This window comes from Stegodyphus dumicola, chromosome 2 (assembly GCF_044657685.1).
Source record: "Stegodyphus dumicola isolate Sdum_Otavi_A_Nest chromosome 2, ASM4465768v1".
In the NCBI taxonomy this organism is placed as follows: Eukaryota; Metazoa; Arthropoda; class Arachnida; order Araneae; family Eresidae; genus Stegodyphus; species Stegodyphus dumicola.
Window position 1 is genome coordinate 199,218,290 of NC_140769.1, and position 24,428 is coordinate 199,242,717.

Here is a 24,428-nt window from a genome sequence, read left to right on the forward strand (position 1 = left end):
CATAGTGGTTATGAGAGCCTACTGCGGTACCGAAGGGCCCGGGTTCAGATCCCGGAGAAGGCATGGTTGTTTGCAAACGTATAGTGTCTTTTGGATATGGGGGCATTCTAACTATATGGCGAGCCGAAAATCCTCAACCCTTGTGATTGGGAAGCTGGGTGGACCGGAGTCCTCCGTCAAAATTGCGGGCAGAAATGAGCAAAGTCGCACTGTCACCTGTATGGTGTTCAAGGCTCTTGCCATGGCTCAGGGCTCAGGGCAAGGCTCTTGCCATGAGCCAATGACAGGCACAATCTTGCTCTCCTTGCTGCGATGAATTTTGTGAGTTCGTTCCGATGTTACTATCAGACAAGTGAGATAAGTCACAACAATTGTAGTATGATTCCTAGTGAGTACAAGTCCTTGCCGTTAATTTTGGCGGCAGCTAAAAACAGAAGACATAAAATTAAAATTAATCCTGAGTTGAATAAATCAGACGAAGCTGTACAGAGATAATTTAACACGTAGTTGTTTTTTGGCTAATGCCGACGTAGACTAACCTTCAATTAATATACGCACTCTTAAAATAGCAAGCTTAAGTAGTAGAAAAACAACATGGCCGAAAAGCAGAACATTTTTTCAACAAGCTCATTCAGGAATAACTCAGACACCAGCTTAAATAGTAACTTTCTACCTATTTTGCATAATACGCGAAACTAAAATCTAATTCTGGCAATAAATCGTGAGTTGAAAAATAAGAGGTATAGAAGAGATTGCTTTCAAAATAAAATTAACTCTTAACAAAATTCAATGAAACCAAGTGTATAACAAGTACTACATTTTTGTCAGTGGAAGAATAAATTTATAGCCTCGAATTTAGAAAACGATTCATGAAGTTCATAGTAGGTAAAAGACAGATGGATACAATTTGAAAACGCAGCACCTTTGCTATGTAATCTAAAAAAATTTTCAGCTTAAGTGACATACGGTGGAGGCTTAGTGTGAACTTGGATGAAGTAAACCTCTTCAAATCTTGGCAACAGTGAAAGGGAAGACTGAGATCAAATGTAACGTGACAATTGTCCCCTTAAACGAAGGTATGTTGTTTTGCATTATTCAGGCTTTTGAAAAGCTGCGAATTCCTTCTACTTGTGTCTCATAAATTTGCCAGTATCAGATGTCTAATGTACTGACACACTGCTGTAAGTATTCAGGGCCAAAATAAGAAAATGCATGATTTTTCTGCAAATATTATGGTTACTATCTCTCAGCAACAGATTAATTATATTTTGATTTTTACCTTCACACTTCATAATTCCATACACATTTATTCCTGAAAGATTGTCTATGTATTTTTTCTTGTTCTTAAACTTTAAAGATACTTTTGATATTATGTAATTTAAATTTTCTATATCTTCTTATTTTTTAATTAATTGCTTCATAACTTTGGTCTCATTGCTGAAACAATTTTTATCTCAGGATACTTTTCTACAACACTTCAGCGACGTATTTCAAGTGTGCCTTAGATATACTCATCGGATCAAATGATTATTCGTTGCATCTGTTCATTCTCAAGAAGATTTCATCAGATGGCTGGAAAACAAAGTATATGTAAATAGGCTCGTTATGCTATCATTTCCCCCTTTGATCCAGGAATCCGGTAAGTAATTTTCATATGTTCTTAATTTTCAAACGCTTTTGAGTACCATTTTCTAAATGCTTTAAATAATATACAGAAAATTTGTGACGCTGGGTTATAAAGCAAAATTATTTCATATATATTGAAAAACAACTAGAAATAATGATATACTAAACGAAATAGGGAAAAAACGTGGATAAAACCTTATGTTTTAATAACCGACACTCAATTAATTGTCAAAAAATAGTCTCTGGATTTTGAAATGCTAATAATTACAAAATGAAGGTGATATTAGAAATATATATGAAAAAAATTAATGTACTTAATGGTGTAATTAAAGAAAACTTTAGTTTAATTTAAGAAAATTTGAAAATTAATGGAAAAATTATTGACCACCGAGCGATTTCTTAAATTTTATGGCTTTGGTTATAATATTCAGGCATGAAGTACGTACCATTCGGAAGACGTATAAATGTAGTCAAAGGTTAAGCAAATTTTGAATAAGGAATTTTAACTGTTTCCTGTATTCTTGATATTGTTCAAACTTTTTGATAGATTTGATAATGTTTAAGTTAATGCCAAAGGAATTTAAAGATTGTAATTACGTTCTTCAAGTTAAATAATTCCTCAAAGCCTAAAAAATTGAATTTAGCTGAATGAAGTTTGCTAAAAATTGAATTTTAGCGCCAGTTTTCGCCAAAAGCCTTGATGGTCACTGATTTAATTTAATTTAATCATTTTAAAAATGTATCTAAATTCTCCGCACCACTGGATATTTGTGATCCACGAGTGGACCTGAAGGTCACGCTGTGACCATTCACAGCGAATGAAATATTAATATGAACAGTAATTGGTGTTCAGTTGGGATATGAACAGTCATTGGTGATCAGTTGGGGATAACATGAAAGCACCCTTTTTTTATTTATTACGATGACTCACACAATGATATCCGCCAAACGAGGAATGCCTCGCGTTGAACGTTTTAAGGAAAACTATCCTGCAATGCTCGTCATACGCACATGACAGTACATGTGCACTTACGACCGTCAGGAAACACCGGATTTGTCGCGCCTTATAGTAGTCAGCCCATTCAGAACTCTCGCAGCTAACAATAACGCAGAGACAAAGTGCCTCCTTTTCTTATTTCTTTTAATTCTCATCCTGAAAGATGATCGCTCTTAGCACCCTCCCAAACCAACAATTCGGTTTTCGGAAGAGGTTATCCACTACTATGCAGCTAGTTAGGATTGTGGAATTTGTGAGCGCTGCTATATATAAGCACGAAACAACTGCTTTTCTTATGCTAGACGTGGCAAAAGCGTTTGACCGCGTCTTGCATAAAAGCCTCACTTGCAAGCTTGCTTGCCTGGATCTCTCTAGGGAAATGGTTAAAATCCTGCATTCATTTCTTAATAACCGTTCTTTTTGTATAAGACAGGAAGATCACCTCTCGGAAAACACCTTAATTAAAAGTGTCGTCTCACAGGATAGCATTGTCAGACCAATTCTCTATTTAACATATATAAAAGATTTTGCCATGCTTGACAACGCAAACTGTATCACTGCCTGTTACTCAGATGACACTGCAATTCTCTCCAACTCTCTTAATCCTACACATGCCATCACAAGGATCCAGAAATTTACACCGAGGAATGGTGTCAGAAATGGAAGACTTCAATAAACGCATCAACATCGCAATTTCTTCTCATAGGGCGTCGTAGAAGAAAAGATGTCGACATTGATATTACCCTGTTTAATGAAAAAATCCCGAATGTAAATCAGGCTACTTATTTAGGAGTCCGTTTCAACGACTTGTTCACATGGAATAAACATACATCCGTTGCTCTTGGAAAGGCCATCGGAGTTTCCAGGAAATTAATTCACTTAATAACGCCTCGTACCCACTTGATTTAACATGCAAAAAAACGTATTTACATTTCCATTCTAAGACCGAAGCAGGTCGTTTCGACGCCGACGGTTCGACGCCAATGGTTCGACGCCAACGGTTCGACGCCGTACGTTTCGACGTAGGAGCAGTTCGACGCCATATTTTTTCGTATTTTTATTTATTTTTAGAATAAATATGAAGTAATATAAATAAGTAATATGACTGATTTTTATTTATTGAATTAGCGATTGTTTGCATGCATATTTGAAATAAATATATGTATGTATATGTGTGAAAGTGTTCTAGATTTTTGTTTGTGTCCCAGGTTAGTAAGAAGCCCTCTCGCCAACGTCAAGGCCCCGGGACATGAGGGAGGTTTTTTTTTTATTTATTTATTTCACAAAACAGCATCAAAAAGGCAAAATACACAAATGGTAAATAAACATATGGTTACAAAGTAGTTATATTATATTGCAGACAAATATAATTACAGATAAATAAGATTACAGATAAATAAGATTACAGATAACTAAGATTACATATAAATAAGATTAGAGATAAATAAGATTACATCAAAGAACTGTTATTATACTAATCCATTGCAAAATTATGCGCCACACCTTTCAGTGTGTAACAGCCAGTTTCCTATAGGAAATACAGTTGGAATACAGTATAGGAAATACAGGTATTCCATTATTTCTCGCTTTTCAAAATCTTCAACTATTACTTTAATTCTCATATCAGCTCTCAGATACCTATTCCGCTTGTGCGGCGGTTCATCTCCACGTACAAATTGTTCATAACATTGATAAATTGATTTTTGAACACGCCTGAGACCATCTATGAATTCCCATAATTTGGGGTGTGAAACACCAAATGATGATGACACCAAATTTATTTGAATGATGATGCAAACTTATTCTAAAAATAAATCAAAATACGAAAAGTATGGCGTCAAACAAAAGCAAAAAAAGTATGGCGTCGAACTGACCCCGCGTCGAAACGACGTGTCAAGTTGACCACGCGTCGAAACGCTGGCGTCGAACCGTTGACGTCGAAACGTTGGCGTCAAACTGACCTGTACCGTTCTAAGACAGATCCTCACATACGCCTTCCCTGCCTGGAGCACAGCCTCCAACACTGACATAAACAAACTCCAGGCCTTCTAGAACAATTATCTGCGTAAGATCGCCAAAGCGCCTTGGCTCGTTCGCAATGAACAACTTCACATGGATCTCAAAATTCAAAATCTGGCCACCTTCATCAACAAACTAATTCAAACTTAATAGTAACTTCTACAAAAAAGCAGTATCCAATGAAGACGTCAACTACTCGGATAATTTTAAGTATGAATTTCTAGAAGTAGACATAAATTGAAGACTTCACTCCACTCATTATTTAAAAAACTGGCATCATATTCAAAACATCTTTTACTAACTTTCCCTCCAAACTCAAGCAGCACTTCATTCCTGGGTCAGCACTTGGGTGGGCACTTTGTAATTTAAACCTAAACAGTTATTCACTTTACAACTACTGTTTTCATAATCAACAAACTAGTTGTTATTCTATTATGCTATAATTCATTATAGGTTTTATTTAACTTGAGTTCTTGTTCTTGGGTAAAATCTTGAAATTAATTTATGACCTTCTTTTGCTGAACAGAGTTTCTTGAAAAGTTTCATATATATACTATATATATGCGAATTTACGATGACAATATTGTAGTTTACAAGAATTTTTTGTTTAGAATTTGATACATATTATTATTTATGATTTTATTTATTATTATTGTATTATTATTTAATGATCACATTATGTATTGCAAAATATGGATTTTTAGCCGCTCTCTTAGTTCAAAATAGGCCCATCAACGGCCGTCCCTGAACACTGGTAGTTTGTTCCGAGGTTTGAATACCGCAAACGGGCTGGCTGCATGGACATGCTTAAGGCTTTTCCATGTTTAACATGTATACAAGCCAGTTTCCCTTAGAAAGTCCTCCACGAAGGTATTGTTGCCCTTTAGCAGATTGCCCTCGAATGCTTTGCCTTAATCAAATAAACCAAATCTTAGTTCAAAACATTATCCTTCAGATAAATATTTCTTGAAATTTTTAGCGTAATTTACCAAATTTTGTAGGATTTTTAAAACTTGTTATATTTTCTCTGCAGTGAAGTTGCTAGCAAGGATGAATATTTAAATTAAAAAATATAACTGTTCTATATTTACAGCCCTATAGTTTTAAGTGATGATAAGATTGGATTTCTAAATCAAACAGAAATTTAACTAACGGAAGGGGAACCGAACTGAAATAAACAATACTCTGTAATTTGTGAAATATCATGTTTTCTGCCATTCAGTTAACCTGCCTGAGATTTTCCTCAAAGCGTGTAACGTAGCAGGCAAGAGGAAAAATTAGCAACGCCTTTGCTGGGAATCGAACCGCAGACCTCTGAAATACGCGCCCAGTGTGCAGACCACCACACCATGAAGGCATGCCAAGAAGGCGGGAGAAATACCTTAATACGCACTCTTTTAAAGGGCGAGTGGGTTTTTTTAGGGCACCCAGTCGCCAAATCCTGGCTGTGGAGAATCATCCACGGCCCTTTTAGTTCGGGCGCCACTGTAGAGGCATTAGGTTAATTGGAAGCAAGAGAGATGAAAAGTGAGCAACTTGTTTGCCAGGAATCGAACCACGAACCTCTCGAATACGCGCCCAGCGTGCAGACCACCACACCACTAAGGCATGTCAAGAAGGCGGAAGAAATACCTTATAACTAATAAGTGTAGAAACATTAGTAAACATTTTTAACAAAAACCGTAATTAGAGTAGAATTATTTGTAAGCCTTCCAGTCAGAGTTTATATGTATACCTGTAATAATAGTAAAATCATATAAATGCTTTGTACGAGTAATAAGCATTGGGTTAAGAGTACAACCATTTGCAAGCATTCGAATATACAGTATAAAAGAGGAAAATAATTTGGAGATATTTTGTTAGCATTTTATTCAGAACAGATGTAATGCAAGCGTTCTAGCTATCATTTGAATAAAAACAAATAAATTTGTGTCTTGCAAGCAATTTTGTTTGTTTTAATGTGCAATAAAATTTGATAAAAAATTGAATTTTTTATACACAACAGAAGCTGTCACTAATATGTCGAAACTTTCCCACCCATTTCATGCATTTCTCGTTTATCTTTTGAATAAAAATTGCTATCATTTGTACGTCGATAAAATTGCTTTTTGAGATAAATAAATCCGAACATTTGCTCGTCACAGACTTAAACCATTTGTTTAATTTGCTTTAAACTAGTTATCTATAAACTGCTCTCTCAAGAATATTCAGAAATTTATTTTTGGGTCACGCTTTCAGGTACAAATTGCTAATGAATGTAATTGCTAATGATTGTAATTGCTAATGAATTAAGCACTTTTAACAATTTGCATTTGAAATCATAAATATTGTTGTTTCTAGTTCTGCTTTATTTTCATCTTTTCGTATTTTCAGATTTTTCATTCTTTGTCGGTTACAATGAAGACAGTTCTGTGTTTAGCAGTGATTTCTGTTATGGTTGTGTAGTAAGTACACGTTTGATGTATTTAACATGCATTAAGTTCATTACTTCTACTTAAATCTTGTATAAACGCGCTTGCAGGACAGTTTTGAATTTTGAGAAACAGGTACAGTTCTCTCTTATTGAAGCCTTGTACACAAATTAATGCTTACAGAGCTGAATTTTTTCCTTTATTAAAATTCTTTAAATAGATAACAATTGATTCTTAACTAGCTTTAGCTGTTTAATGCGCGGTATTTCTTGGCTTGTTAAAAGAATGTAAAAAATAATTTATTTTAAATTTTTAAATGCTAAATTTTATTTCTAATAGATATTATAGTGTCACTGTTCCGCCTTTGGCAGATCGATGGAGCTCTCACCGCGTGCCGAAAAAAAAATTAACGAGATATTTTAATTTAGTAGAACTTATTTGATGCTTGAAATTTATAGAATACGCATGTTATGTTGCGCGTAAATTTGTACTTTGTTAAATGACACCATCTTTTAATTCAATTACACTGCTGACCATTAAAATTACAACACCATGAAGGATAGGAAATGCAAAAAAGATATTTATTGCACGTAAACAGTATGGCATGAAGATCAAATGATAAAATTTGTAAGCATTTTAGAAGTTTACAGGAGTAAGAAGTTAGTAGAAACAGCTGCCAACCCTGGCAGCTTTAAAACGACCCTTGCCCGGTTAGGCATGGAGTATAAATGGGCTCGGATGATTGAAACGAACAACTCATTCCATCCTGCCTCAAGTATATGCCACACTTAATCAACCGTATTAGCTGGAGAGGGTTGGTGGTCCAGTTTCTCAGCAACCTGTTACCAGATGTTTTCAATGGGTGACAGATCTGCAGACCGTGCAGGCCAGGCTAGCAATCGAATACCCTGTCCATTAAGGAAGGTCAGAACACGACGTGCAACATGTGCTCTAGCATTATCTTATTGGAAGATGGGTCTGCAGACCTCGAAGATAGTGTGCAACCACTGGACGCAATATGTCAGAAATCTACCGATTTGCATGTAGACTACTGTCGATTCGAACTAGAGATGTGCATGTCGTGTACCCAATGGCTGCCCAAACCATCACGCCAGGTGCATGGACCCTGTGTGATATCTAATGAAGAAGGCAACGTGCAGTTTCCTCTGACACTGCAGACACGTATACGGCCATTAGAATGCTGCACGTAGAACCGGGACTCGTTTGAGAAGGCGACATTTTGCCACTCCTGTACCCAGCTTTGTCGTTTGGGGCACCAGAGTAGTCCTCTTTCTTTATGCTGCATTGTCATGGGAAGCAGAAGTAATGGTCACCCTGCTGATAGTCAACGCTGCTGCAAACGTTGACGCCCCTTACGGGCTGGCAGCAAACATGTCCATTCCCTGACTAATGGTCCGTGATGTGGTCGTAAGGTTTTGCAGGGCTGACCTCATAACATGTCTGACGTTAGTCATGGGAGGGTGTTGAGATCCTGAAAGCCGTTCAGTATGACCCTCAGAAATCCATTGATTCCATATTCGCCTGAGGGTGATTGAATGTCGACCAGTGCGACTGGCGATATCACGGAACGATAATCTTCACTTTCGATAGGCAACGATCCTGCCTCCGAATTTCGAAACCTGCTGGTAAGCATTTCCTCTTCTTATTCTAAACTAGCACGATATTCTGAGCAAACTCCAACCTTATATAAAGCACATTCCGAATGAGAAATCCACTACACAACTTTTCTTTTAAGCAGCGCTTCAGATGTCGTTTCTCCCACCTGCGTTGTGGTTGCTCCCTGAAATACTAATCATTTACATATCCCAACCTTTTCTTCCTTTCATGTGATTTTGATGGTGTCGCAATTTTAATGGCCAGCAGTGTATTTTATTCAAGCTTTCAGACCGTCAGCTCTGTCATAGCTGACTTTTTCTTCGAACATAATAAAGATGCTGCTGCAATACGTGCAAGAGAAACTTACGTTGCAGCGTCACGTACGAAAAAAAAAAAAAAATCTGAAATGTTTCAGATTTTAAATTACGTCCAAAGGGGCGTTTTTTAACATTTTGTGTGTTACCTTTCTTTATTAAATATCATGTTCCTCGCACTTAAACCATAAGATCCAGTGCAACAGCAATATCGCAAAATAGTTTTAAAACGAGCATATCTTTAGAATTTCCGATACAGAGACTCACGCGCTGGAGATAAAAATGTTTTTTCTGCACAACGTTGCCATTGCTCGCTTTGAAATCCTTGAGTTTGTTAATCAAAAATTCGTCAAAGTTTTAAAAACTAGGAAATCGATCATAAAACAGATTTCAAATTTCAAATTTGGTCTTCCTTATGCTCATATTCGTTGGAGGATTACGTTATTCAAAATTCGATGACTCTATGTACCGTTGTTTTATCACAATACGAGAAATATACATACATTTATGCAGATTTTTCATTATTTAATTTCTTCAAATATAATGCAGGACTCTAACATTTTGTGGCAACAGTTTGAAAAGTGAACCGACATTTATGAGTCCGACGCAAAATGCCAAAACGAAACTAATAGTCCTTCGGGATTCAAATCCCTTTGGACTAAAAAAAAAAAAAAAAAAAAAAAAAAAAAAAAAAGAAAAGAAAAAAAAAGAAAAGAAAAGAAAAAAATAAAAAAGCAGGCATAGACGCAACATCACTCCCTTTCGATTGAATGATGAATAAGCGAAACTCTTTTTAACATCAGTATAAATTAATACAAAATACAACCCTTTTTTTTTTTGATGTACCAAAAGAATATATCAAGTTATACATGAATAATATTAACGATTAAAACTCAAATAAACTAGAGTTCCCATTCAGTTCTGTCGAAATCTCGCAGATAATTTAACAGTCCTAGCAATACTAGTGGTTACTACATCTCTCGTAGCCGTCGGAATATCTGGAACCAACGGATTTTTTGATTTCGGAGAATCGACAGTCAATAAATTTGAATTTAGGTCAGAAAAAGTAGAAACCAGTTTACCGTTCGGCATTTCTGGATCTGAGGTAATAGCAGTGTTATTATCAGGAGAAAGTGAACTACATTCTGTCTGCAAAGAATATACGTATTTTCCGAAGTGGTTGAATTATATTTCCCATTAAAGTTTTCAGTCGTGCAACTCGGATGCTGTCATCTTTCCCTCGATAAAGCTCTAGTACCTTTGCCAGCGACCAGAAGGTTCGCCTTTTAAAGTCACTGTCAAAGAACTATATCGCAAATGTGGACTTGGATATATTTTCTACCGACGCATACTAGCGGGCACGGACGCGTAACAGTAAGAGTAGATTTAGTAGCAACAACGTAGCCGAAGGCAGAACATGCTTTCTTACTGAAGTGACACAGACTTCGGCTTAAATACTTTCTACCTCATTTGCATAAATCGCAATCCTGAAAACTGTCATTCTGCCAGGCAAACGTAGCTGGAAATTTAGAATGTATAGGAAAGGTTTCTTCCAAAATAAAAATAATTATCAGAAAAGTAAAGTATACTATACAAACTGTATGAAAGATATTTTTCTTCTTTTAGCTCAGTAATAATTTTATAAGTTAGAAAGAAACGTTAGCTCGGGCTATTAGTCTCAAAACGGCATTTCGCGTTGAATCATTTAAATGCCGTATATATCAGTTTTTATATTGTTGCCACCAAATATTATCGCCCCGTAATGCATTAAAAGAAACTAAATAATGAAGAATCTGCAGGATTGAATGTATGTTTCTCGCACTGTAAAAAATAACAGTACCTAGAAGCATCAAATTTTAAATAACACAATTTTCCATCCAACATGGTCACCTGGAAACTCGAATTTGAAATTCATTTTATTGGCCCTTTCATATTTTGTAAAACCTTAACGAATTTTTGATTAAAAACTTTAAAAAAAATCTGAATATTTTCAGATTTTCTAACTACGCCCAAAGGGGCTTTTTTTTAACGTTCCGTGTGTAACCTTTACGTATTAAATATCATGTTCTTCGCACTTAAACTATTAAATTCACTTCAACAGCGATATTGCAGAATAATTAAAAAAGAGCGTATCATTAGAATTTCTGATGCAAAGTCTCGCGCGCTGGAGATGGTGAAGGATGACGTTATTTGAAATTTGATGGCTCTGGGTACCGTTGTTTTGCCACAATGCGAGAAACATCCATCCATTAAGAAAATTCTTAATTATTTAATTACTTTAAATCTAATAGAGGGTAGTAATATTTGGTGACAACAATTTGAAAAGTTATACACCATTTATAGTGATTCGATGCAAAATGCGAAAAGGAATAGCCCTTCTGGGCTAACAATTTCAAAGCGAGGTAGTGGTAACACTGTAGGAAATAAAACAATTTTATCTTCAGAGCGCGAGACTGTCTGTCGGAAATTCTAAAGATACGTTGTTTTTAAATATTTTTAGCCCAAAGGGATGTTAGCCCGAAAGCTCTCAAAATGTATATGTATCTGTAAATGGGGGGGGGACGCCTGTTTGGACATAATATAAAATCTGAAAAGGATTTCAGATTTTATTTTTATACTGATACTGTAGTGTTTATTTAATTAACTTTTAACTCACTCTTCAATACACCGGCACATCATTAAAATGAACTGAAAGTGAATTACACTAGGAAATTTTTAATCAAGTCAAAAAAGCAACTTTTGTGATATATTTGAATAAACGATATCGCTTACGAGGGTGACCCGACGGAAGTTCTGCTTCTTTAGAAGCAAAGAAAAAAAAACAGGTTCTGCTAAGGTCAAAAAATGTTTTACCATTAGAGATATCAACAACGGGGTTAGTATTAACATTTGGAAGATTATCAGATTGTAATTATCAGATTATCAGATGACGATAGTGTGAGCTTACTAGCAGCATGGGTTCAAGACCAAAATTTGTGATGAACAGATGAAAAATTAGAACTGGATTTGACAATCTTTACACTGGGATGGTGTAATTCATGCTTAGGTTTTACATAAATTTTAAAGCGTGTTTTTTCATAATGAGACGAAGTGACAATTTGAATTTATGCATAAATTTAGAAACCACGAATAGGAGCTTTAAGATTGCATTTCACTTATTTAAAATTGGGAATGATATTCTCATATTTACATTTAACTGAGAAATGGATACGGTTAAATAATTTCATACTCTTCAAGCGTAACTTGACAAAACGGGTTCTTGTCCGATGGCATGGTAAAATAAATAGGAAAATACACAAAAGTGTGATAAACACCAAAGGCATGAAAATATAGGAAAAAAGGAGGAAAAGGGAACATGAAAATGTTAAAAACCGTAATAAGGAAAAATAAAAAGTTCAAAATGATAGAAACTACGAAGCAAACAAAAGGGTAAAACAACGCTTACGATGCAAAAAAATATTAGAAAATTAACAAAATATTTCAAATTAAGAAAATATTAAATACGAATTAAATCATCAAAAATCAAGAAGAGATAAAATTGAAACGGAAACTCGCTAACTTTCGAGACTGAAAAAAACCCATAATGTATTCGTAAAACAATGATCCAAGAAAAAAAGAAATTCAAGATGCAAATTTTTACTCTTGAAGAACATGGACCTATATCGGATCGTTCTCGAAATCAATACAGTTTAATTAAAATTCTACGCCATACAAAATTATTAGCCAAAGGACGATTAGTCTAGAAACGTTTTGCGTTGTTCAGTGTAAAAGTGCTGTTTCACGGTTCATTAGAGTCTGTTGGCATTCTGCAAAATATAAGATATTTATTAGCCCAGAAGAGCTATTAATTTCGTTTTGGCATTTTGCGTCGAAAACTTTAAATGTCCGTTTCACTTTTCAAATTGTTACCACCAGATATTATCGCTCTGTATTATATTTAACGAAATTAAATAATAAAGAATCTGCATAAATGTATGTATGTCTCTCGCATTGTGATAAAGCAACGGTACTTAGAGACATCCAATTTTGAATAACGTAATTTTTCAGCGGATATGAGCATCTGGAAGTCCTAATTTAGGATTTGTTTTACTATCGATTTCATATTTTGTAACGATTTAACAAATTTTTGATTAACAAACTCAACGATTTCAAAGCGACCAATGGCAAAACTATACCAAATTTAAAAAAAAAAACATTTTTATCTTCAGTGCGCGAGACTGTGTATCGGAAATTCGAGATATGCTCATTTTAAAATCATTTTGCGATATTGCTGTTTAATTGAATTTTAAGTGCGAAGAACATGACATTTAATAAATAAAGGTAATACACAAAACATTAGAAAAAAAAACCCTCTTTTGGGCGTAATGTAAAATCTGAAAGCTTTCAGATTTTTTTAAAATTATTTTTTTTCTTTTAAGTTTAATCTCTCTGTTAGCTATTAATAAGATAAGATACTTAAAAGCAAAAAACGCAATTCTTAAAAATATTATTTTTTACTTACTGATGGAATTAAATAAAAATTGCATACAATAAAATAATTAGAAACTGAATTTGGTCGATTTAAATAAAAAGTGCGTTTAATTCATGATATATCTAATAAAAAATATCAAATATTTTAAAAGATCACGGTATATATTTTTCACTTTTCATATAGCAAAAGATATGTAATGTAATCATGCTAAGTTAAATGTATATTCATCTAAGATCCTGTAAAGTATTTCACTATTCCACGTAGACCATTTTTTCTTTTATTGGTACATACTTGCTGATGCCATTACAAAAACTAAATGCCAAATTTTCTTTTTGAATAGTTGCCTTACTTTGGATTGCCCTGGATGCGATCTCAGTACATGCAAAGATCCAGGACCATGCAGATTCGGGAAAACCAAGGACGTCTGTGCATGCTGTACTGTTTGCTACAAGGTTTGTAACAGCTATTTACATTCAGTTAAGAGGAGCGAGATGGAGGGAATGCAAGTGATATCTCTCTAATAGTCAATATTTGTTAGAATGGTTATTTTCACTTCCCGGGTGATAGATACTTATATGTTTAATTTGTTTTTAAAGTTTTAACAATGCTTTACTTAGCAGTGTAACTGCTCTAATTAGCAGTATAACCATTTGAAAATAACAATATTTTTTAGTTTTGATACTTTCCATTTTATACCATTTTACGTTCATAAAAGAAAATTTATATCATGTGGAGAGATTTTTGTGCTCTATATGTATAAGAGACATCTTTATTTTTCATCCTGGTGATGATTTTGGACTTTAGAAACGTTGATTGTTTACTATTTCTGTTGTTGTTATGATTAACTTTTCTGATCATCTACATTATCAAGAATTCTAGATCTTAAACAACGGTCTTCTTTTTACCTCCACTCTCTCTAAAGGCATTTTGAATAGACAGTAATTTAAGTGAGCTAATGTCACAATGATATTTATAAACATTCGTGCCTTCTTCGAGCCCACTGATATGGCAGTTGCTACCTATGAATATAACCACCTTACTAAGCATTTGCAGCATTTCTGTTTCTCGCGTTAGGTTATCTTACGCTTTAAAAGCATTAATAATCCAAGCAATTAGCATTCCAAGCAAAAGTAGCAATTTTCCAAGCAAAAGGCGCCCAAAATTGCTACTTCTGAGAACTGATGCCAGTCTGGTGGTTGAAGGTCTTTAATTATTATATCCTACAAATTGCCTATTCACTTTATTCCGAGACAAAAGGTTTTTAATTATAAAATTTCATTGCATGTAACCTAATAAAAAGAAATATTTATAAAACACAAAGAAATTCATATTAATTTTTTTAAACTATTTTATAATTTTACAAGTTTTTAACAATGTAATGAAATTATATGTATAATTAATTAATTTTTATAAGCGCATATACTACTAAGCGTTTCTTAATGTCACGTACTGTGTAATATTTGAACCTAGAATTTTTGGCCTTTCCTCCCAAATAGAACATGATTTGAAGCACATTCTGTCACATTCTTGCCACTAGATGGCGCGCATCTCTTCCTTTACTTTTGCTGTAATTAAGTTCCGAGAAGCAGTAGAGATTGGAACCGCTCAGAGGAGCGTAAAGACTCAGAACTAAAAATGTACTGTCTTAAAATAGTTATCACCTACCTTGTAAATAGTGTATATTAGCTTTTTATTTCAATAAATAATTAAAAGACAAGATGGCTTGTTTAGCAGTAATAGAAACTCTTACTGGAAAACGTGATTATTAGAAGCCTGGCGTCGTGAACACTGAAGATGCAGCAGGTAAGGAATTTTACATTAATTTTATTGTAAATAGAAGAACCTGATGCAACATTTCTATGGCGCCCGAACAGGGACTCGAGGTTTTTTGAAAAGTTCTAATAAAGTGAATTCAAAAGCTGAATATTAAAATTGAAGATTTTAATACTTGTTCTTGAAGTATTCAGCAAAAGAATAATTTTGTTTTCTAAGTAAGAGTTAAATATTTGTTTTTCATGAGACGTATATTTTTTGTGTAAATGTTTGAATCTAAGAAAGATAATGGCTGAAGTAGATAAATTAAAAAAGAAAAGAAGTATCTTAAGAACTGCCGTTACAAAACTATTTAAGAAAATCGAAAGTGAATTAAATAAATCTGAAGGTAGTATTAATGAGCTCGAAGAATTGTTAGAACAGCTTAATGCTAAAACCGAAACGCTATCTAATGCCGATGTGGAAGTTGAACCAATTCTGAGTGTAGATGAATTCGAAAATGAATTCGAAATTACAGAACAATATCGCGAGAAGATAACGTTATGGAAATTCAGGCTTAAGAAACGGATTAAGGAACTTAATCATGACTTAAATGCACCGAACACACAGCAAAATATAAAAGATACACCTAATGTTAAATTACCAAAACTTTCGATTCCCGTATTTTATGGGAACAGTAGTCAATGGCTTACTTTTTGGAATAGTTTTGAGTCCTCAATACATAATAACGAATCATTGAACAAAGTAGACAAATTTAATTACCTGAAAGCATATTTAGGAGGAACAGCTGCTAGCTGCGTTCAAGGACTTCCGTTATCGCCAAAACATTATGATTCAGCAATTCAAATCTTACACGACCGTTTTGGAAGGAGAGACATTCTTATTAATGCGCACATGAATAATTTGCTGAATATTGAATCATTAAAAAATGCAAATGACATAAAAACATTTCGTAACTTGTATGATAAAGTACAAACGCAGATTAGATGTCTCGAAGCGTTAGATGTTGTATCGGAATCTTACAGCGCTTTGCTGTGTCCGATGATTTTGAAGTTATTGCCTTCAGAATTAACGTTTGAATTTCATAGTACACAAAATGTTGGCACCGATTATAACATAAAAGATTTAATGTCATTTTTACACGCAGAACTTTCATCCCGTGAACGCACGAGGTCAACGGTTTCGCAACAGCAAAAAGTATCCGATCGGCGACAGTCTTCTTCCCCCCCTGCAACGAAAAGCGCATATGGTCTCTCAAATAGACATAATAAACCAAAGATTCCGACCGCTACAGATTTGTTTACAAAATCCGAATGCAGAGAGGAAAATATGAACTGCGTCTTCTGTAATCAATTTCACAAGACTTATGACTGTAGTTTCGTTTCCGGCTTATCATTACAAGAAAAAAGGGACATTTTAAAAAGAAAATGTGCTTGCTATAAATGCCTAAAATTACACCATTTGGCTCAAAACTGCAGAACAAAAATAACTTGTTCTATTTGTAAAAAACAACATGCAACTATTATGTGTAATAAACAAAATCCTTCTGTCGAGGTTTCGGAAATTAAAAAAGACAAACAGATAGAAAATAAAGTACTTTCAAATCAAGCAGGATGTTCAGAAGTATATTTGCAAACTTTAATTGTTCGCATATATGGAAGAGGGAATAACCAATTTGTTCGAGCGATAATTGACACCGGAAGTCAAAACTCATACATAAGCAGGTATGCAGCAGAAAGGTTACAATTAAGAAGCTTAGGTGAACAAAGTGTAACCCACGGACTTTTCGGTGGCATAGAAGTTTCGGAAAAACATAAACGTTATAGAATAAAATTGGGTAGCGTAGATAAACGGTATAATTGCGAAATCAATGTATTGGATGAAAGAAAAATATGTTCTTCGGTCCCTAAAATCAAAAATATACACTGGATTGGGGAACTTAGAAGAAGAGGAATTTACGTCAGTGATGTTTTTGAAAATGGAAATTGCAGATTATTCCAGGAGAACCCCCAAGAGATTCATTTGTTGTTAGGGGCAGATGTTGCTGCAAATTTATTTACAGGTAAAATCGAAGTTCTTCCTTGGGGAAGATTAGTTGCTGTAAGTACAAGACTTGGGTGGACAGTCATGGGGAAAGCGAACACTGACAATTATGAAATAGAAAATTCCTTTTCCACGCTTTCGTTATCTTTACATATTTCTGATGCCACGTTGTCAGAACTGTGGAGGCTTGATGTTATCGGAATAACAGATCCAGTTACAAAAAAGGCTAGAGAGGAAAGGGATTTGCAAGCAAAATTGCAATTCGAAAATTCTGTATCTCTAAACGAAGAAGGGCGTTATGAAGTCGCACTTCCGTGGGCGGAGAATCATGTACCACTCTCCACCCACAAGGATTTAGCGTTGAAACGTCTACAATCTGCCACCCAGAAACTTTTATCTCAAAATTTATTTTCTTCATACGATGCAGTTTTTAATGACTGGTGTAACTTAGGAGTGATCGAAGAAGTTAAAGAAAATATTGCGGTTGACTATGGACATTATTTGCCACATAGACCGGTGATCAAAGAAAATGGCTCAACACCAATTCGACCGGTGTTTGATGCGTCTGCGAGGAAACAATCGTCTCCTTCTCTAAATCAGTGTTTGGAGTGTGGACCAAATTTGATAGAACTAATTCCATCTCTTTTGTTGAGATTTCGGGAAGGCAAGTTTGCTGCTATAGCAGACATTGAAAAGGCTTTCTTACAGATCAGTGTAAGGCCTCAAGATAGAGACTGGCTTCGGTTTTTCTGGTGGAATGATGTGGAAGAAAGGAAAACGAAAATATTTCGTCATACTAGGGTAGTATTTGGGGTTAAGAGTAGTCCTTTCCTTTTGGCAGCTGTTATAGAATTCCATCTACAAAAGTACATGAAAAATTCTTCATATGATACGGAGATAATAGCTAAACTCTTGCGTAGCTTCTACGTAGATAACGTTGTTGCCAGCTTTGACAAAAAATCCGAGATGATCCAGTTCATCGAAAAATCTCGAGAAATAATGTATGAAGGAAAGTTTAATCTTCGAGGTTGGTTACATAACGGAGATAACTTGAAACATGAAACTATTTTACCCGTATTGGGTCTGTTATGGAACTCTCAGAAAGATAATTTAACTTTGAATCTGAATTCGCTAGAAGATTTTGAAATGGGTATAATAACGAAGAGAACAATTCTCGCTGTAACACACAAAATATTTGATCCTATTGGTATTGTGAGTCCTATTCTCTTGTATCCTAAAGTATTGTTGCAGAACCTATGGAAAACAGGAATTTCTTGGGATACTGAAGTCGACAAGAGTACAAAACAAAATTTTGTGAATTGGCATAAAAGCCTTTTTCTCTTAAAAGAAATATCCCTCCTACGTTGGATACATTCCAGCAAGGACAATAGGAAGTTCTGCAGCATTCACACATTCTGTGATGCCAGTAGTAATGCGTATGCTGCTGCAGTTTTCTTGAGAACTGTGATGAATTCTGGAGTTGAAGTTCATCTGTTGGCATCGAAGTCTAGGGTAGCTCCCGTGAAATCTATTACGATCCCTCGTCTGGAATTGATAGCTGCCACGATAGGTGCCAGACTATGCTCTTCTGTTTTAAATGGTTTGCAATGGCAAAATATGGAAACGCATTTTTGGACGGATTCTACAACAGTTTTGACATGGATTCAAAGGGAAGAGATTGTCTGGGCTGTCTTTGTGGAAAACAGAGTCAGGGAGATTAGGAAACTGATGGATCCAAAAACGTGGAAACATATTGCTGGAACAAAAAATCCAGCTGACCTTCCATCAAGAAGTTGCACCGCCAAACAACATTTAGCAGTTAGATGGTGGGAGGGCCCCGACTGGCTGAAGAAAAATCAGGAAGAATGGCCTATACAAAGGGAAATACCGGACATGGAAATAGTGAATTCAGAAAAAAGGAAATCAGTCATTTCTGCACTAAATACGCAAAGGGTAGAACATTTTTTTGAGAAATATTCATCTTACCATAAAATGTTAAGAATAACTGCTTGGATATGCAGATTTATCAACAACTGCAGAAGACCAGATTCTAAACAATCAGGAGAACTCACAGTCCCTGAAATAGAAACTGTAGAAAAGAAAATATGCAAGATAATACAAATAGAAGCATTTGGCAAAGAACTTAAAGTTAGCAACCTTTGTACCTTTTTTGACTCAGATGGCCTTATTCGGTTAAAGACCAAGATTACTAGAAGAGAGGAAGAAGAAAATTTTCTCTGTCCAATTGTATTGCCCTCAAATCATAACTTAGTTCATAGGTTAATTTTAGATTACCATTTGCGACTATCCCACGCTGGTGTGCAATTCGTACTAGCCAATATTCGACAGAAATTCTGGGTCCTGAGAGGAAGAAAAACAGTACGTAAAGTTCTTATGAAGTGTGTTCGCTGTAGAAGATATAGGGCAAAGAATATAGAGACTGTTCCAGCACCTCTTCCTGAAGATCGAGTTAGAAATGCTCTGGTGTTTGAAGTGACCGGAGTCGATGTAGCCGGTCCTCTTTATTTACGAAAAGGAAAAAAGGCATGGATCTTGCTCTTTACTTGCGCGGTCTATCGCGCGATACATCTTGAACTGATAGAAAGTTTATCAACAAATGCGTTCATCTTGGGATTAAGGAGATTTATTGCCAGAAGAGGTCGTCCAAGTATTATTTACAGCGACAATGGCACTAATTTCGTTGGAACTGAAAATCTTTTAAGATCGATAGATTGGAAAGAAATAGAATGTAATTCAACTAGTATGAGAATACAGTGGAAGTTTAATCCCCCAACTGCTTCATGGTGGGGCGGTTGGTGGGAGAGGTTGGTGCAAACAGTGAAGAAGATGTTGAGAAATGTTCTCGGCAAGTCCTGTGTCTCTTACGAGGAAATGTTGACTATACTTTGTGATATCAAATCAGTGATTAACTCAAGACCCCTTACGTACCTTTCAGAAGATCCAAATGATCTTACGACGGTACTAACTCCTTCAATGTTTCTACAAGATGTGCACGACGTCGGAGTACCAGACTTAGACTACCTGGATACCATCAATCTGACAAAAATATACAAGTTCTTGCAGAACTTAAGAGAACATTTTCGCAAAAGATTTCGTGATGAATATTTAGCTATCCTAGTGCAAAAACCATCTAAACGGACTATCAACAAAAAAGACTTGGTGTTTGTCGGCAGCGACAACAAGAAGAGAATAGATTGGCCAATAGGTCGTGTTGTAGAACTATATCCTGGGAAAGACAACGAAGTACGTGTTGTAAAAGTGAAAACTGCAACGGGTGAATTCCTAAGACTTGTGAAACGTATTTATCCTCTCGAACTTGATAGATCTAACTTGTTTAGTGACTTCACCATGAACAGAAAAAACTCTGCCGATAAGTGTAACAGTGATATGAACTATCAAACTAGATATGGACGTAAAACTGTAAAACCTCTTACATATTTTTAAATTGCTATACTAATTTTTGTTTCTTTTCAGTATTTTAGAAATTTAATTGTCCTAACAGTTGTCAATTGGAACATGTTATCTGGATATGGTATGAATGTAATGTAGAAAATGTTTAGATGTGTAATCCTTCTTTGTAAGTATTAATTTTAGAGCATTGGTTACTTTTCATATTTGTGAAAGTTGTACTTGAATTTTTGTTTGATTATTGATAAATTTTGTTTTGATTTTCCCATCTTATCGAGGTAAAAACAAAAGGTGGGAGGATGTCACATTCTTGCCACTAGGTGGCGGGCATCTCTTCCTTTACTTTTGCTGTAATTAAGTTCCGAGAAGCAGTAGAGATTGGAACCGCTCAGAGGAGCGTAAAGACTCAGAACTAAAAATGTACTGTCTTAAAATAGTTATCACCTACCTTGTAAATAGTGTATATTAGCTTTTTATTTCAATAAATAATTAAAAGACAAGATGGCTTGTTAGCAGTAATAGAAACTCTTACTGGAAAACGTGATTATTAGAAGCCTGGCGTCGAGAACACTGAAGATGCAGCAGGTAAGGAATTTTACATTAATTTTATTGTAAATAGAAGAACCTGATGCAACACATTCTAAACAGAATATGAAAATTATAAATTTCACTTCTATAATTTTATTGTCTTGATTCATTATTAAATTAATACTTGACCATAGAATGTTAGTCTCTAGAACAGGATTAGAAGCACATTGTAAAGAGAATATAAAAATCATAAGTTTCACTTTTGTAATTTGTTTATGGTCTTTATTCATTATTAAATTTAATCAATATTTAAATTGACACTCCCATAGAAAACTTGTACTGTCAATTATATTCTCAAAGATGCGTTACCTATTAACAAGAAAAACAATAGTAGAAATTGGAAGAGAAACTTTACATTTTGCGATACTTTTAGTGATGAAAGAGCTATTAAATTTATAACCAAAGTTAGTTAATAATAAAATTGCTCTTCGAAAATATCCGTCGCTCAGAAATTTGACATTACTTAAATTTAGAAATTTGATTGGGTTGGGATTTCTTGCATTAAGTTTAGAACAAATTTAAGAAAAACAAATTCATTTATTTTGTAAGTTTTTTCAGATTTCATTGAATCCGTTTTCTTGCAGTGGCGACAGGCCTAGGATAACTGAAGTAAAATTATTTTCAGCACAAGTTAGAAACTAATATCGCAGAAACCTTATCAATGATTTATGTTGTTGATCATCAGATTCAAGGTTCACATATCGTTTTCTCGAAACTTTTGAGGATATCCAAAAACATAACGATTTTCTGTAAACTTTTCGAGGTCGTGTAACAAATTTTTGTTTCCTTCTCCTTTACTTTTTTTTTTAGCCTAAAAAGAAGCTATTAGTCTCGAAATGGGATTTTATGTCGGATCACTGTATCACTTTTCAGATTGTTGCCACCAAATATTATCGCCTAGTATTATTTTGAAAGAAATTAAAAATAATGAAGAATCTGCATGTATGTATGTGTACGTTCCTCACAGTGTGAATAAAACATCGGTATTGAACATTTGCTAAACCATAAGGATGGTAAAAGCATAGTAGTAAAGGCATTTACAGAACTATTTAGAATTTTTGAAACAAGAAACGGAAAAACTTAGGTGTACTATAGCCGGGATTCAAACTTGTCTGGCGTAGTGAAATTCCTCGTGACAAGAAGACCAAGATTAACGCCTGTCGTTAGCAACAGCTTTGAGCACCACTCAAGTGACAGCGCGATTTAGCTCAGTTGCACTCCCAATTTTGATAGAGAGCACCCTGGGGGCACGGGTATGAGGGTCTTCCACTCCTCTTTCCTTCCACTAAACCACACGAGAGGATTTTCGGCTCGCCGCGTATTCAGAGTGCCCCCTCATGCCGCACCGACACTATACGTTTACAGACATCCATGCCTTCTCCGGGATTCGAACCAGGGCCTTTCGGCACGGCAGTCAGTGTCGCTAACCACTATATCGGTTATAGTAAGTATTGGCTTTGTTTATTGAAATAACTCCAGCCCAGGCGGTGTAGTTGTTAGGAAAGCCTACTGTGATACCGAAGGGCCCAGGTTCGAATCCCGGAGAAGACATGGATGTTTGTAAATTTATAGTGTCTTTGTAACATGGGGTACTCTAAATATGTGGTCAGCCGAAAGTACTCTCGAGAGATTGTTGGCAGGGAAGGGGGTTAGGAGACTCTCGGAAACGTCCTTCCGGACTACTCTCCATCAAAATCGGGAGCAGAAATGAGCGAAGCCGTATTCTCACTGGATGGTGCTCGAGGCTCTTGCCAACCACAGGCGCAATCTAGCTCTTCTTGCGATGATGAATTTCCTGGTATTGTTCTGATGTTATTGTCAGACAAGTGAAATAAGTCACAACAACAGCATCGAAATAACTGATCTAAATGATACATTTCTTATATTTGGAAAAAGTTTACCATAATCCAAATGAGCAAGTGTCGAAAGTATGTTTTCTGCCGAAAAGTATCATATTGACGCACATATCTTTTAAGAAAAATTTTTGTGGCGCGTGTTATTCTGTAAGGGATCCCTATAAGATAATACTCAAAATACCAAAACTGACTTTATAGAGAACAATAAATTAATGTCATCAATTCAAAATATTTGATTGAATTATTTTATTTGATTTCTTTTAAAAGGGCGTTGGAGAAGAATGTGGTGGTCCTTGGAACGTCAAAGGAGTGTGTGCTAATCATCTGACCTGTGTTCGCTTGCATAATAAAGACCCCGTGCAAAAATTCAACAGCGAAGGAATATGTCTTGCTTTGCCTTAATTTTCTGAAAATGTAAATTAAATTAAAATAGCTGTATCTAATAAAAATTTCTCTGAAGCATTTTTTTTTATTTCACTGTCATAGTATTTTTTTAACTCATTAAACACTTCCTTAATACTTAGTCACTTACTCTGAGTTTACGAAGTAAGTGTCAACAGTTACTCAAGCTATCTAACTTTATTTTTCGATTTTCAAATAAGCTGTTTAATGTATCATTCTGTTGTTCGTACTTATTTTCTTTAAGTTCATAGCTTCTAATGATATAATTTTCATATATCTACTTGCTTGCTTTGCATTTAATTAGTGTGCTTATTATAACGTTTCAGAGTGTACTTAAAACTGGAATTTCATGATTATAATGATGAGACTTAGGGTAATTATTATGGCTTAAGGTGATTATAATGACGAAACTTGGGGTGATTATAACGCTGGGACTTAGGGATTATTAGGGTAATTCCAGACCAATAACGTTTCTAAGATGTGCTTTTCGGTAAGGCGTATTATATAATCCTTCAAAACAATAACAACAAACAAACAAACAAAATCTATTCTGTATCTCTCGCCCCGCCCCCCCCTGTAGTCGGCTGATTGACGAAGTTAAAACTTGCGATTTTCATACCTTGAAAACGCGACTTACGATGCATATTACATTCATGTGCAGCATTTTTAACATCATATTTTGAAAAAAATTAGACTTTATTGAATTAACATACCGGCCTTTTTTTTAATATTTCGATTCTACACCATGAACTTTCAAAGTTCCAAGTTTCGTAGAAATAGTTTATGAAACTGGTAGCAGCAGTTTTATTTTTAAATCAGCACTCAAAATTACCCCTCTGCAATGTTAATTGAATTTGGTATATATTTATTAACATATCTTTT

General features: G+C 35.0%; 1 protein-coding gene across 2 annotated transcripts; it reads left to right on the forward strand.

The window, feature by feature from the left end:
* Positions 1 to 1,558: 1,558 nt before the first annotated feature.
* LOC118184738 (single insulin-like growth factor-binding domain protein-2) lies at positions 1,559 to 23,616 on the forward strand. Of its 2 annotated transcripts, none has more exons than XM_035354457.2 (4): positions 1,559 to 1,639; positions 7,016 to 7,086; positions 13,796 to 13,907; positions 23,412 to 23,616. In XM_035354457.2, the coding sequence occupies exons 2-4, from the start codon at positions 7,040 to 7,042 to the stop codon at positions 23,544 to 23,546; spliced, it is 294 nt and encodes a 97-aa protein (XP_035210348.1). In that variant the 5' UTR covers positions 1,559 to 1,639; positions 7,016 to 7,039; the 3' UTR covers positions 23,547 to 23,616. The 2 variants fall into 2 exon arrangements, with proteins under 2 accessions (XP_035210348.1, XP_035210347.1); XM_035354456.2 differs by lacking the exon at positions 1,559 to 1,639 and adding an exon at positions 6,747 to 6,880.
* Positions 23,617 to 24,428: the final 812 nt, after the last annotated feature.